The 14,207-nt window shown below is 34.2% G+C and overlaps 1 protein-coding gene across 1 annotated transcript in view; it reads left to right on the top strand.

Moving 5' to 3' along the window:
* The window catches only part of Polr2B (RNA polymerase II subunit RpII140), a 103,136-nt gene that overhangs the window by 66,352 nt on the left and 22,577 nt on the right, over positions 1-14,207 (top strand). The window contains exons 12-15 of the mRNA XM_089106315.1: positions 2,399-2,618; positions 4,713-4,957; positions 10,493-10,592; positions 11,458-11,583. Of these exons, the coding sequence (XP_088962441.1) occupies positions 2,399-2,618; positions 4,713-4,957; positions 10,493-10,592; positions 11,458-11,583 (691 nt within the window). The remainder of the gene's footprint in view (positions 1-2,398; positions 2,619-4,712; positions 4,958-10,492; positions 10,593-11,457; positions 11,584-14,207) is intronic.

Genomic DNA, 14,207 nt, shown 5'->3' with positions numbered 1-14,207 from the left:
TTACTCGTGTGCAGCCCTATTATTCTGAAGATGATGTATGTTTTTTTTTTGTCTTGGGGGAAGGGATTTGTGTTGCCTTGTCTGGTTCTCTTATATTCATGTTATTTTTTCCCCTAAAATTTAGTTTTTATATTATAATTATATTATATTATTTGCCCTAAAAAGTTAGTGCTTGATATGAAATAAGTCAATCATTTACCTTGTTGTTTCTTTTACCACTTGTCAACCATTTATGTAATGACGTTATATATTATTTATATTATAAGCCCTAAAAAGCTAGAGCTTGATATACCACAAGTCAACCTTGAGTTTGACTTCTTACCTCAAGTTTTTTACCTTGAGTTGTATCCGTTGAACTTCCTTTTAATACAGTCTATGAACAACATTTTGGGGATAACACCCATCGGGGACACTATTCTGAACGGAGGTGCAGCGTTTTACAAAGCTTTTCTACCCGCTCTCACTGCGGGGTGTTGCCTTGTATGGAATCTGATTTTATATTGGTGAACGGCGGTGCAAGTAGAGGTGGCTCATCGGAGGGTTAGGGGGGGGTAATACACGACTATTCAACCATTTACCTTGCTTTTTTTTTTACCTTGAGTTGTGCCTGTTGAGCCTCCTTTTAATGTAGTCGAACGGGTTTTCAGGGAGACCAACGAAGTGCAGCGTCTATGTCTATGCTTGAATTACAGAAAGTGAAAACAGCTTGAATAAAGATGAGATACGACAGCTCTAAGACAACAAAAGATTATGCAAAACTTGTGTTTGGATTTCTTTCTTGTTTTTATTCTTTATCCCTCTTGATGATTTGAGCCGTTTTAATCAATAAACTCCTAACCACGAATTACGCTTCACGTACTAGGTTTAATCTTAACTTAAAAAAAAAAGAAAAATATGTCATGAAAATTATTATTGACGCCAAAAAGATACTAAGTGCATTTTAGCAGCCAGTTTGTCAAAGCCCATGTTTAAATATTCATAAAACAGGTTTTCACACATGAAACGGTTTTTCATACATAAAACAGGTTTTCCGTACATGAAATATTCATAAAACAGGTTTTCCGTACATGAAATATTCATAGAACAGGTTTTCCATACATGAAATATTCATAGAACAGGTTTTAACTCATAAGACAATCTGGTTTCAAGTCAGCTGAATTTTATTCAGTCGTTTAGTCAACCATTTCTGGGACGCAATTGTCACAATAGCAATCATTGTATTTGGAAAAAATGTGGAATGGGGATCGGATAGTATTTTGATCGGAGGTATTCTTGTATCATTAAAGTGTTTTCTTAGAACAGGAATCTGTAGGGTGCATCAATGTCTGTTGTGGCATCATGTACTATTATTACACGTGCGCTGGAAATGTTGGAATGAATAAATTGGGAGTACAATTACAGGGGTTGCACTTAAATACTGTTATGATAATTTCGGTAGAAGCTTAATGGAGTCGAAAGAGGTCATATTAAAGGAGCTATTGAAAATTTGACCTTCGTGAGAATTTCATTGTGTGCTATTGTTGCAACTGCCCTGGGGGTATTTGAAGAAATTACTGGGGAGTTAAAATTCTATTTAGAACGAAAAAATACTTATGTAAATTGAGTGGCAGGTAGTTCTTTAAGTACTTGAGCTCTTAATTCAATACTTGAAGGAATACTCGAATAAAAAAAAATTCGTTGGCTGAGTTTTATTCTGTGGTTTTTCTTCGGCATTTCTTCTTCCTAATGTCTTGCAACTTTTGGTTTTATTTAAAATACTCACTTGATAATTTCGATAGAAGCTGGATGGGATGGGAAGATGTCATAAGAAAGGATTTAAAGCAAATTGGAACTTAGTGGCAGGGGTATAGAGTGAAGCTTTGGGTAAATTGGGATGCAGTATGAGCGTGCCCAGTTTTGTTGGCCTCAGGTGGCTTGGTCCTGTTAATAGCAGCACTGATACTATGCTTATTTTGTCTTTAATTACTAATAGCCTACCCATGTTAGTAGAAAAGGTTCGGATAAGAAGGAGTATGTAACTCTTATCCTTGGTGATATTGCCTTTTCAGTATTTACAATTCTGCTATAAATCCAGCCTGTTTCATTGCACCGAATTTCATAATTTATTACGTCACTATAATGCCTTAAACTTCGAATAAACAACCCAATAATGCTGACACGCACTTAAAGATTGAAGCTATGTTTAGCAAAAGCAGGAATTGATATCGACGTGTCGGGAAGGGACTCTTCAACTTCTGCACGACACGTGTTAAACGTCCTAATTTACCATTTTTGACAAAAGGATTTAGCCTTGGGCTTTTGTTTTTTGTAACCTAAGCTTTTAAGTCTTGTAGTTAATTTGTGCATAGTAATAGAACTAACTAAACATCACGGGATGACTCATCACTTACTATTGCAGTTGGAATGACTTGGTAGCTAGTGGAGTTGTTGAGTATGTCGATACTCTCGAAGAAGAAACGGCGATGATTGCCATGGCCCCTGATGATATTCGTCTTGATAATGAGGGATATTGTGCTACGTACACTCACTGTGAAATTCACCCCGCTATGATTCTGGGTGTTTGTGCGTCGATCATTCCGTTTCCTGATCACAACCAATCTCCCAGGAACACTTACCAGGTTTGCTTCAACTTGATTCTTGTGTTTAGGTTTTAGTTGTTTTTGTTTTGTAAAAATAAGATTAAGAGTAAAAATATTGTAAGAATGATAATATCAGGAATCGTGATTTTCGGTAAAGTAAGTAAAAAAGTAAGCATGACGACAAGGTAAGCAGTAAGTAAGCAGACTTTCAAGGTCCAAACCGAGGGTTGCTGATCTCCGTTTCGTGGCCCTTCAGCCAGGAAGTACAATGGGGAGTGGGGGGCGGCAGCCATTCTGTGCTTTCCCACACCCTTCCAACGGTCACGCCACTGATCCCCGTGCCCCTCGGGCAAAGGTTTCCCAACTCAGTGCGCCAACCACCTAGCCAGGACCGCTTAAGTAAATCTTTCAGTAAACCTAAATTTTTACAGTTGGGAGAAATCGTACTCCCTGCAATTTTCTTTCAAATACCTGTAGTCGCTTAACTCCTAGTAAGCATTATTTGAAAGATAGGGTAAAGATCCTTTACCCTAGATCCTTACCAGCCATGGCTGGCACATAGCGGTAGGATCGGCGTTTCAGTTGCTTGGTCTTTTTTGCAGGAGCAAGTAGCAAGCTTGTTCGCCAACCTTGCCACAGAAGGGATCGATTCGTGGGCCCCTTAATGGCAAGCAAAAGCATCAATCCACAGAGGGTTTTGTTTAGAGGGCTCGGTATTTATGTACATGTCTATTTCTGACTTCCTTTTCTGACTTTCCCTTCTCCCAACATTAATAAATCCATGTGTTTGAATGAATTCGTAAACTAAGGTCAAAGCTCCAAATTCTACTATTGCTAATGTTTCTGTTGACTCTGTTTTAAGCAGCCATGTATTTGAAAACCCTAGCCTCAAAATAGGCCTTAAATAGGGACTTGGCCGAATATTCACTAAATAGGGACTTGGACGAATATTCACTAAATACTCTATTCGCAAATTTAATTAAAAACGATCTTGCAAAATATTTTAAAAACTAGTAGTCATTAATACAGAACCAATTACAAAAAAGACCTTTGAGGTGAGCTGCCAAAAAGGCAAGATTAGCAGTGAAAATTTGTTTTTAATTATTTTTCTTTCATTTCAATGAATTGCCTTCACCTCACTTTATTTATCAGTCCTGGTTGAACTTCGCTGAAGTCGTAATATTTTAATTCTGAAACATTTCATTAAAGTCTCTGAAGGTATTTCAGGTATTATATGTATACAAATGCTCCTCGTGCCTCCCACACAGAAGGAGACCAAGAAGCTCTATTCCTTTTGCTTTAGAAGTATTTGTTTTCTTTTTACTATTCTTTTGTTTTCGTTTCATTACTGCTCCGTAAAAGGATGCAAGGAAAAAATTAACAAATAAATTATACTTTTTTTTAATTTTTAGATGAAGTTGCCAAATGCGACAAAGAGTAGAAGGTGGCAAATCCTTTGTATCTACAGCAATTTTAATTACTTTAAGTTTTGAGGTACCTCTAACTTATTATAAAGAAAGAAAACGATCAAAAATGGGGTTTTTAAACGCCAAACGAAAATACTGAAGAAACACACAAAGCGAATATTTCTATAGAACAACTGCCTAGAGAACAAAAAACCTAAAAAGAACAAAAAACCTAGAGAACAAAAAACCAAAAAACAGAGAACAAAAAACCAAAAAAAATAGAAGATAAATAAAATTCAATAAAAGCCAAAAATTATAAGAATTAAAGCCAAATACCTAACAACCATAAAGTGAGTCATTCGCCAATATCCGCGATTTGCACAAAATCCAAAAATTCTGAGTTGCCATCGACAGATACTAACGAAGAATTGAGAAATAAAAGAAAAACAAAAGAACCAGCATTAAGCTAAAGAACCTGATTTTAGATTTTAACAATTGCATTCCTTGCAGACACCCTTTGAGATACAGGGTTGTTGACGTGTCTAAATTATTAATCTTGTTCATTCTCTTAATTATTCGGGAATTTAAAACAACACGCCTTTTTATTTTCTCCTGTTTCGTTTGTTTTATGTTTTTAATTTGTTCTATTTTATATGCCCAAAGTTTATCCTGTGTTTAATTTGTTTTTTACTTCCTCTTTTTCTGATATTTCATATTTTAATTTCAGAGTGCTATGGGGAAACAAGCTATGGGCGTTTACATCACCAATTTCCATGTTAGGATGGACACCTTGGCACACGTGTTGTGCTATCCACAGAAGCCGCTAGTAACAACCCGTTCTATGGAATATTTAAGATTCCGAGAATTGCCGGCGGGTATCAATTCCATTGTTGCCATCCTTTGCTACACTGGATACAATCAGGAAGACTCAGTACTTATGAACGCATCAGCTGTAGATCGGGGATTCTTTAGGTAGGTTTTTTATTAATTTTTAAGATTCCTATCTTAAAACATGCTTTAAAAATCCTACACGCTCAAACTGTGGTTGAATTTTAACATTGAAATTAAAAAAAATATTTATCTTTAATATTAGATGAGAGCCTCCAATGAAAAACATGGTGTAATTTATAATAATTACAGGACTATCTCAGCGTTTCTAAATATCTTTGGAGATCTATCGACCAGTTTAAATCATGCAAAGGATGTATATAATCTCTCCTCCTTTTTCTAGCTGTTTTCATGGGGTTGTTGATAAAATTTTTTCGACATTTTCTACTACAAGTATCAATTGATTTTTGATAAAATTAGTCGCAAAATTACCCGTGCAGCCATTTAAAACATTTGCCTCTCAATTATTTGGACTATCTCTCTTGGCTTTTTCTTTCTACAATTAGCCATGTCTTGATGCCTACTTCAAAATACTTGGTTTTCAATTCATTGGTCAACCTAAATTCATTCTAAATTCTTGGTCAACCTTCTTAAGACCATAGGCGGTCAACCTGCCTGAGACTCTAGGCAGGCTGGCGTGCCTTTCCAAAATCTAACAAACAAGTATTTGTCTAATAAGAGTGTCATACTTACTTCCGCCATTTACCCGTGCAGCCATTTACAACATTTACCTCTCAAGTACTTGGACTATTTCTTTTGCCTTTTTCTTTCTACAATTAGCCATGTCTTGATGCCTACTTCAAAATACTTGGTTTTCAATTCATTGGTCAACCTAAATTCATTCTAAATTCTTGGTCAACCTTCTTAAGACCATAGGCGGTCAACCTGCCTGAGACTCTAGGCAGGCTGGCGTGCCTTTCCAAAATCTAACAAACAAGTATTTGTCTAATAAGAGTGTCATACTTACTCCCGCCATTTACCCGTGCAGACATTTAAAACATTTGCCTGTCAATTACTTGGACTATCTCTCTTGGCTTTTTCTTTCTACAATTAGCCATGCCTTGATGCCTACTGCAAAATACACGATTTTCAATTCATTGGTCAACCTAAATTTATTCTAAATTCTTGGTCAACTTTCTTAAGACCATAGGCGGTCAACCTGCCTGAGACTAAGCAGGCTGGCGTGCCTTTCCAAAAACTAACAAACAAGTATGTGTCCAATAAGAGAGTCATACTTACTCCCGCCATTTACCCGTGCAGCCATTTAAACATTTGCCTCTCAATTACTCGGACTATCTGTCTTGGCTTTTCTCTTTCTACAATTAGCCATGTCTTGATGCCTACTGCAAAATACATGATTTTCAATTGATTTTCCCTGTGTAACACTATCAGTCTGTTAAATTTCACCCCTCGCTTATCTCCTCCCATTTTCAAGCATTTTGTATTCGAAGATTAGGTACTGCATGGATTATAATTACATGCAAGGGTTTCATTTTAATACGACGAGATAAGATGTCTGTAAAAGTGTTCTCATTGACAAGTCAAGGACTTGACCCACTCAGAGGTTTTCAGCTTAAACTGAGGTTTTCAAACTTTACTTCATGGGATTTTCCATTCTAAGTTACGAGTTAATTTCAGGCTTCTGGAATATTTACTCAGAATTAAGTCATGAACGTTTTTCTTATGGCTAAAGTCATGCTCAGACATCTAAAGAATTTGGGCCCGATTTACGACTTTACCGATTTAGCTCAACCATTGACCTATATTTTCCCTCGCAAGAGTTGTGCTCGTTGAAGCTCTCTTTTGAAACCAGGTAAAATCTAAGCTTTGCGGAGTTTTGAGCTTAGCAGAGCTATTGAAGAGGTGCTCCAAAGGCTAATGTATTCCTTGGATTGGGAACGAAGCTGAAGCACCTTGCGCCCATCAGGGCGCCCCATCACAGGTTATACTTTCAGCGGATTTGGAGAGGTTCTGCACTAACGATGGACTTCAATACTTGACCTCAAATACATGAGTAAAAATTTAGAACGGAAGTTGCGGCTTCAGAGCGAGATTGTCCTACTGAGAGCGAAAACTCCGTCCATGAACAGAATCTTTGAACAGGAATCTTTGAATCACGAAAAGGTTAAAGATCTTGAATACTGGTTTTTGGACTCTAATTTTCCTAGGGCAGTTAATTATATGAAAACAAACAAGCGGACTAGATTAATTTCGCTCGTAGGGTTATTTTGCTGTCAGGAAAGTACTGAAGCGTCGATTAGGATAAAACTATTTTCTACTCATAGTAAGCAGAGGGTCGCACAGAGTTCTTACATAAAGTTTTCAGAAGAGTGATAAAAGTTTGACTAGGCGCTAAATGGTCTCTAAAAATTTAGCTTCTTACGGAATAGAATATTCCCGTTCTCAGATCGCGAAATTCCACCTTTAGACCACAAGCGGCCAAGCCTATTAGGCTTAGGTTTCACTTGTTCGCCACCTGTAAGTCCAATCAAATTTAGTCCCAGAATGTACATACAAGTCTAGTGGACATTTTCCGTCACGCGACAACCCAAAGTCAATCCAATCTTTCATCCCTTAGTTCCATGACTAACTACCTTAGTTCTACCCTAGTATTGTAAACAAAAGCTGTGACACTTACTAGCGGGCTATTTGCTTTGACAAGTTAATTGATTAGTTTTGTTTAGTTCTTTTAATTTATTTTTGATTTTATTTTATTAGTTCTTTTAATAATTTTACTTAATTTTATTTATTTAGTTTTATTTAAATTGAATTTGATCTAACTCTCAGATCGCAAAATAGTAAGCTGAAATTATCCCACTGACTAGTGGATTACAACCAAAGCAGCAAAACAATTTTTTCTATTATTTTGCTTTGACAAGTTAATTGATTAGTTCTGTTTATTTCTTTGATTTTTTTTTCATTAGTAATTCTACTTCATTAGTTTATTTATTTAAATTTAATTTTTAACTTTACTCAATTAGTTTGATTCATTCAATGTTTTATTTTAAATTTTATTAATCTATTATTAGTTCTTTTAATTTTAGTTCTGTTTAAGTACTAATACCTGAATAATTTTCTAGTGAATTTGTTTTTTTTTGTTAATACTACTATTATTAATTTATTAGAAATATATTTTTTCGCTCATAATTATTATTTATTTTGCTTTAGCTCGACCTATAATTAGTTATGATTATTTTCATGTGGCTCCATAATTTTTTTAAACCCTCAAATTATGCTCTCCAATCAAACCAGACCATTAGCTGCCGTTTGAAAGTACAGATAGATAAATAGAAAGTATAGATAGAAAGTACGGATAGATAAATAAAATCAATTTCATCTCGAATTAAAAAAATAAAATTTAGAATTAAAAGTTAGAATTAAAAAAGATCTGAAGGAAGCTTGAACTTAGTTCCTGTCAATAATTCGTAACTCACTACATTAAAGTGGAAATAAGTAAAAAAAAGAACTTTTTTCAAAAAATCAATGGCCGGTGGTGAAACTCAAAACACAGAAATTACAGTAAATGCCAAGAGGATTACACTTTTTAAATTGAAGTTTAACTCGCACTTTACTGAAATGTATGAAGGAGCCTATTGGTAAGGGCTAGGGTTTTTGCTTACTCAAAACATTGAAATTTAAACTTCAACTTGTTTAACTTAAAACTGCTATTAATGTTTTTGTTACAGCTATTATTATTATTGTTATGATCATATTTGTACCATGGAGTGGTATGTAGGTTATCTTGTTCCTTTTATAAAACAAATGTTTTTTTTATTGATATATGCATTAGTATAGAAATCTTTAGGTGAAGTTTTCTTTGAAATTGAGAATCACTTACAAAGTTTAATAGATATTTTCTTAGAAAGTGAGTTAGCCATTTGGTTATTAGTATTTACCAAGAAGAATTATCGGAATAAAATTAAGCTTTGACATAAAGGCAATACCGGAGAATTAGGGCTCATCAGAAGGAAGCGCTGTAAAATAAAAAAGTAGTGCCTATTAAGTTCTAACTTAATGTTACGGTTTTTGTGACGTTTATGGTCACGTTTGTGACACTATCACTTTTATATTCGGTTTTGTACTAAGCCTAGGGCTATATCTGGGATCTTCATGGCATGATTTCAAGGCTGTATCCAGGGGGGGGGGGTTACCTGGTTTTAACCCCCCCCCCTCCGAAATTTTTGACCGAGTCGAAAATTAGTAAAAACTTTGTAAAAATTAGTCGAAAACCGAGTCGAAAATTAGTACCCCCCCCCCCCCCCGAACAAAAATCCTGGATCCGCTCTTGCATGAGGGTGTATTGCTACAAACGTTGCTATAAACGTCATCAAAAGCATAAAATTAGGCATTAAAAGGTGATACTGTTTTTGTTTTACAGTGTTTCTTTAGAAGAGCCATAGCTCTACAGTGTTACAAATATAATAAACAGTGCGAAAGACTTTACACGTATTATTTGTGTATAATTTAGTAGTAGTCTCTGTAATTTGACAACCATAGTTTGAAATCTTATATATTAAAAAAAAATAGTATTAAAAACCAAAATATTTAATAATATAGAAATAATTAATTTAATCAAATTATACTAGAATTAAAATGAAAACATTCAAGATATTTAAAATATAACAACTAAAAGATATTATAAATTCCAGAGTGTAAATCAAACTTGTTAAACGCGCTTTGTTAAGAAATCTTATTTTAAAATTCTATTCTTCGTAAATTGAGTTTCAGAGTGTATGAACAAATATTCAAAGAGTATTCGTAGGTTATAAGATTTTTTGGGGGGGGGGGATTTCAACCTTGTGCGGTTGTACACATTTAACAATGAAAAAAAGCTTTCGGTCAGGTTAAACTTCCTTTTAGTCGATGTCCAGATTAATTATGTCTCAAGTCCTAAATCCCTATATAAAAGATGGAAGTTGCTTGAATATCCTAAAAAATCGATTTAATTATTTTAATATAATTATTTAATTATGTTAAATCGATATCGATTTTTGAACTTTGAAATCGATATCGATTTTAATGGAGAAGGCCTCCATATGCAGCTCTATAGTTTTTGATAGTTGCAGTTGTAACCTTAAGAAGAGAAACGTGGGATAAGTGAAAACAACCCAGGAAGGTTTTGCTGTCTTTAAGAATCATTTTGTTGTTTATTTTTCATTTTTACGGTCGAAAAACACTACTAAATTCAAGCTTTATATTTGCTGATTTATTGTCATGGTTGAAAGTGGCAACACTGACGAAACAAGTGTTACTGTCCTAAGAACTTCATAATCTTCAAAAGTTGTATTACCGAAGGTTTTTTCTTGAATTTCTTTTTTTAATTAGATAATTTTCCAAAACAAGATCATTTCTTAGAACAGCCTAGATATTGGACATAACTAGTAGCAGGTTTTTTGGCCCGCAACTATCGATCAGGCATCAGTTGTCGAATTATCCTGTAGATCAACCGATCGTTACTGTGTTGTCATCAGGCTTATTCGGATTGTTTTGGCAGATATTTTAAATTCCAACTGTCATGATGATGACAGAACAATAGATAGGTTGAAATAAAATTTGCAAATGAATCTGGAATATTTCAATTATAGAGTTTGCTATCTTTTATTTTGTTTCATATTTTAGGTCGGTTTTCTTCCGTTCCTATAAAGACGCCGAAACGAAAAGAGCAATGGCAGGAGCGAGTGAGGAGACATTTGAGAAGCCCTCTAGAGACACATGCCAAGTTCGTGCATTTCATTCTTCTTTTTTGATTTTTATTGCTCTGTTCTTATTTTTTTTTTATTGCTCTTTCCTTCTTTTATTTTATTTTACTGGGTATGGTTGAGAGATGAATGTTATTACAATGCGATTGTAATGTTTTGAGAACTTTTTGCTTCTATGGCTGTTGGCTGCTAAGACAGGGGCTAAATTGACCAATGTATGACGAGTAACATATATAGAGCAAGGTCGTATCCAGGGAGAAGGCTAGGGGGTTTGAATCCCCCCGAAATATTTGTCCGACTCGTCAGAACGTAACAAAAATGGATATAATTTTTTTTTATGCCTTTTAATTTTTTTTTTGTACCCCCCCCCCCTACCGAAAAATAACCCCCCCCCCCAAAAAAAAAAAAGAAAGAAGAAGAACAAATCCTGGATACGGCCCTGCTATAGAGAGTCTTAATGATATCGTAATGACTCTTAGAGAATCTCGATGATATTGGGACTACGCCCTGGGACACAGTCCCTTATAGGTCACAATTTCGCTTGCTGCCCAAATAGTCGATTCCTTATATTATTTTTCCTCCGTTTTTGACTATAGAATTGCACTGGTATTTCTGTAGGGAAGCTTTCCCACGATTAATTCGTGTTGTTAACATTCTTGATAAAAAAGGACAAGAAATGAATACATTACATGTTCATGGCTCTGCGTAGTCATTGCTAGAGTCTTGCCTCTGATTTAAACATAGGTTTTGTTGAAAATGTCAGATTCTTGACTCTTTCTCCTTTCATTTTTCATTTTTCATCCTATTCATTTCATTCTTCTTCTGTTCTTATATAGTATTCTATGATTTTTTTTTTTTTTTTTTATTTTATGATATTATTTTTAGGGTATGAAGCATCCCAATTCTTATGACAAACTGGACAATGACGGTATTATAGCCCCTGGCATTCGAGTGTCTGGTGATGATGTTGTAATAGGAAAAACTGTCACCATGCCAGAAAATGATGATGAGGTAATGATAAGATTTTCTTGTACTAATGTTGTAATTAATAATAGTAAATATAGTAAATAAAGGCGCAGGGGTGGTAACTGCACCTTCATTAGTTGTCCTACTCCTAACCCTATTTACGCTGATAAATTCAATTTATTTACTATTTTTATCAACTAACCTCTTGTCGCTCAACATTATGAGCTGATTTAAACCACAAAATAAGCATTGAGTATATAATCAAACAATAAGGAAATCAAAAAAATATAATTAAAAAAAAATTCCTCTCAAACTTCTCTAATCGCAAAAAAAAATTCGAACTAATAAAGAGAGAAGAAAGTAGAGCAGTGTATAACAATAATATAGGCTATAACAAGAGGAGGTCGTGGATTGGGATATCCAGCATAAAACTAAAAATTCATAAAAACACACACTTTCAAATATATACCGTTTAAATAGTAGGATCACCCAAAAAACTTCTTGATCACCCGAAAATAAAATTCTGGGTAGACTCGGAAACTTTTTCCAAATTTTACACATTTACAAATTATTATAAGTTTGACTTTTCAGTTTAAACAACTTCATATAACATGTACCTTCACGGATGTCCAAGGATACAAAGTTTGGTGATTTGATTGTGAAATTCTCGGTTTGAGGTCTTGTTTTTCCTTCTTTCTTATAAAAGATATCAAAAGAACTTGTTTATTAAAAATTACTGTTATTTGCTGTGTAAAAATAATTAAATTTAATCGTTCACAGATTCTCAATAGCTCAGGGAAACTATATATTTTAGAATCTTAGTCCACGCAATAGCATTGACTCACTACTCAACAGTTTTGAGGAATTTTAACTTCAACTTTCCTTTACTTCCTGTGTTTTTGGTGTGCATTGCATATAATGAATAATTTACTAATGTAATTTATTAATTCAATAATGTAATTATAATGTAATAATAATTTAATAATTTAATTATAATTAATGTAATGTAATGTAATAGTAAACACTTACTAATGTAAGTGTTTAATTGTAGCTCAATTCTCAAGATATCTTAGAGGCAAATGATTGAAAATGTCACCACCACCCCCCCCCCATCGATTTTTTTAGGTCTATTCATTTTATGGTCTTTTCCTACAAAAAGAAATTTACCTTTTTTCTCACATATCTACAAAAAATCTGTTATCAGTAGTTTCAAACCCATAGATCCCTTCTCTCGGCCATTGGACGAGTTTGTGGGATCGAATCCTAAGCAATTTTCTAATTTTTATAGCAGTTTTTAATATTTTACATGTCACTGACCTAACTCTGTATTTTGGAAACTGGACTTGTTCCAATGGTTTTGATGTTTATTTGATTAACATTTTCCCAAAAAAAAATATCGTTAAAAAAATTTCCTGTGTATTGCATTTACTTGCATAAAACTTATATAAATACAATTTCCAATGATTCTCTGAAGGTTATACCCAAAAGATACTCTACCCAAAGATCTTATTTTATCTGACTTCAACTGTTGGTATAGTTATACTGAAAACCCCGAAATGGTTTTGACTTTATGTGGACAGAATGTATACAATTTTCTAAGTGAGAACTATGCTGTTAAATGCTTCATATTGTCAAATTTGTATAGAGACTATTTATAAAGATCTTCTAATGCTATATCCAAAAGATAGTCCGTCCAAAACCTTCATTTTTACTTAACTCGAAATTTCAGCTAAGCTGTATTGAAAAACAAGGAATGGCTTCAATTTCCTGTATTGATGTTGTGCCTTGATATGCAGTAATAACTTTTTTAAGTTCAACAGTGCTTAAAAAAATTAAATAATTTGATACAACACTTATGCAGAGTAAAAAAAATCTGGAACTATTTACCAGGAGAACTCAATCTCAAACCAGGTTTCACCGTATGGAAAAGTCTTTCTCTTGCTTATGTTTGTGAATAATCAAATAAATTTAAAACGAAATATAATATTATTTAATGCATTAAATGCGCTAATAGTTATAAACATGAAACACGTAATAATGGAATACTTTAAAAAAGGAAGAACTTCTGTTTGATTTTATTTTTTTAATTGACATGAACAAAAATTATGACGATTTTGAACCAATTCTGAACAAGGAAAGAGTCGCCAGCTAATCAACTGGGTAATCTCCCTTCCTGCCCCCCGAAGTGGTACTGGCTATGTAAACAAAATTCCTTAGCTTTTTTCGTGTACTGCATCTCCGAATCTTATAACTCGTGTGTGCCACATTGGATAACTGTTTAGAAACCGATTACCCTCTGACACAACCTCGTATCTACTTAAAAATCTATCTTAGTTAGGGATAATTTCGATATCATAAGGCCAGTGATGCAGTCATAATTTTCGTATCTGTTTTACTTTTCGAGACATGGCCTAGCATTTGGAGGCAAAAACAGATCTCGTTTTGAGGTCTACTGAGGAAAAATAAAATTGTATCTATGTCCAGCATACAACGGAGAAAAAAATTATAAAAATCATTCAGATTTTTCCCTCAGGAAAGGATAAAAATCCTGTTGCTGGCACAGAGGGCGTCGAATCGATGTTTCAGTTTCTGGCTCCTGTTTTACAGGGACAAGTGTTAAGTTTTTCGTCCAGCGGATAGTGGGTAGTTAAGACGAAAATGAAACGGAC

The sequence above is a fragment of the Artemia sp. Qi Xiang Cuo genome, chromosome 20 (genome assembly GCF_049724085.1).
Source record: "Artemia sp. Qi Xiang Cuo chromosome 20, ASM4972408v1, whole genome shotgun sequence".
NCBI classification, from domain to species: Eukaryota; Metazoa; Arthropoda; class Branchiopoda; order Anostraca; family Artemiidae; genus Artemia; species Artemia sp. Qi Xiang Cuo.
This window is presented reverse-complemented; position numbering and strand designations above follow the sequence as displayed.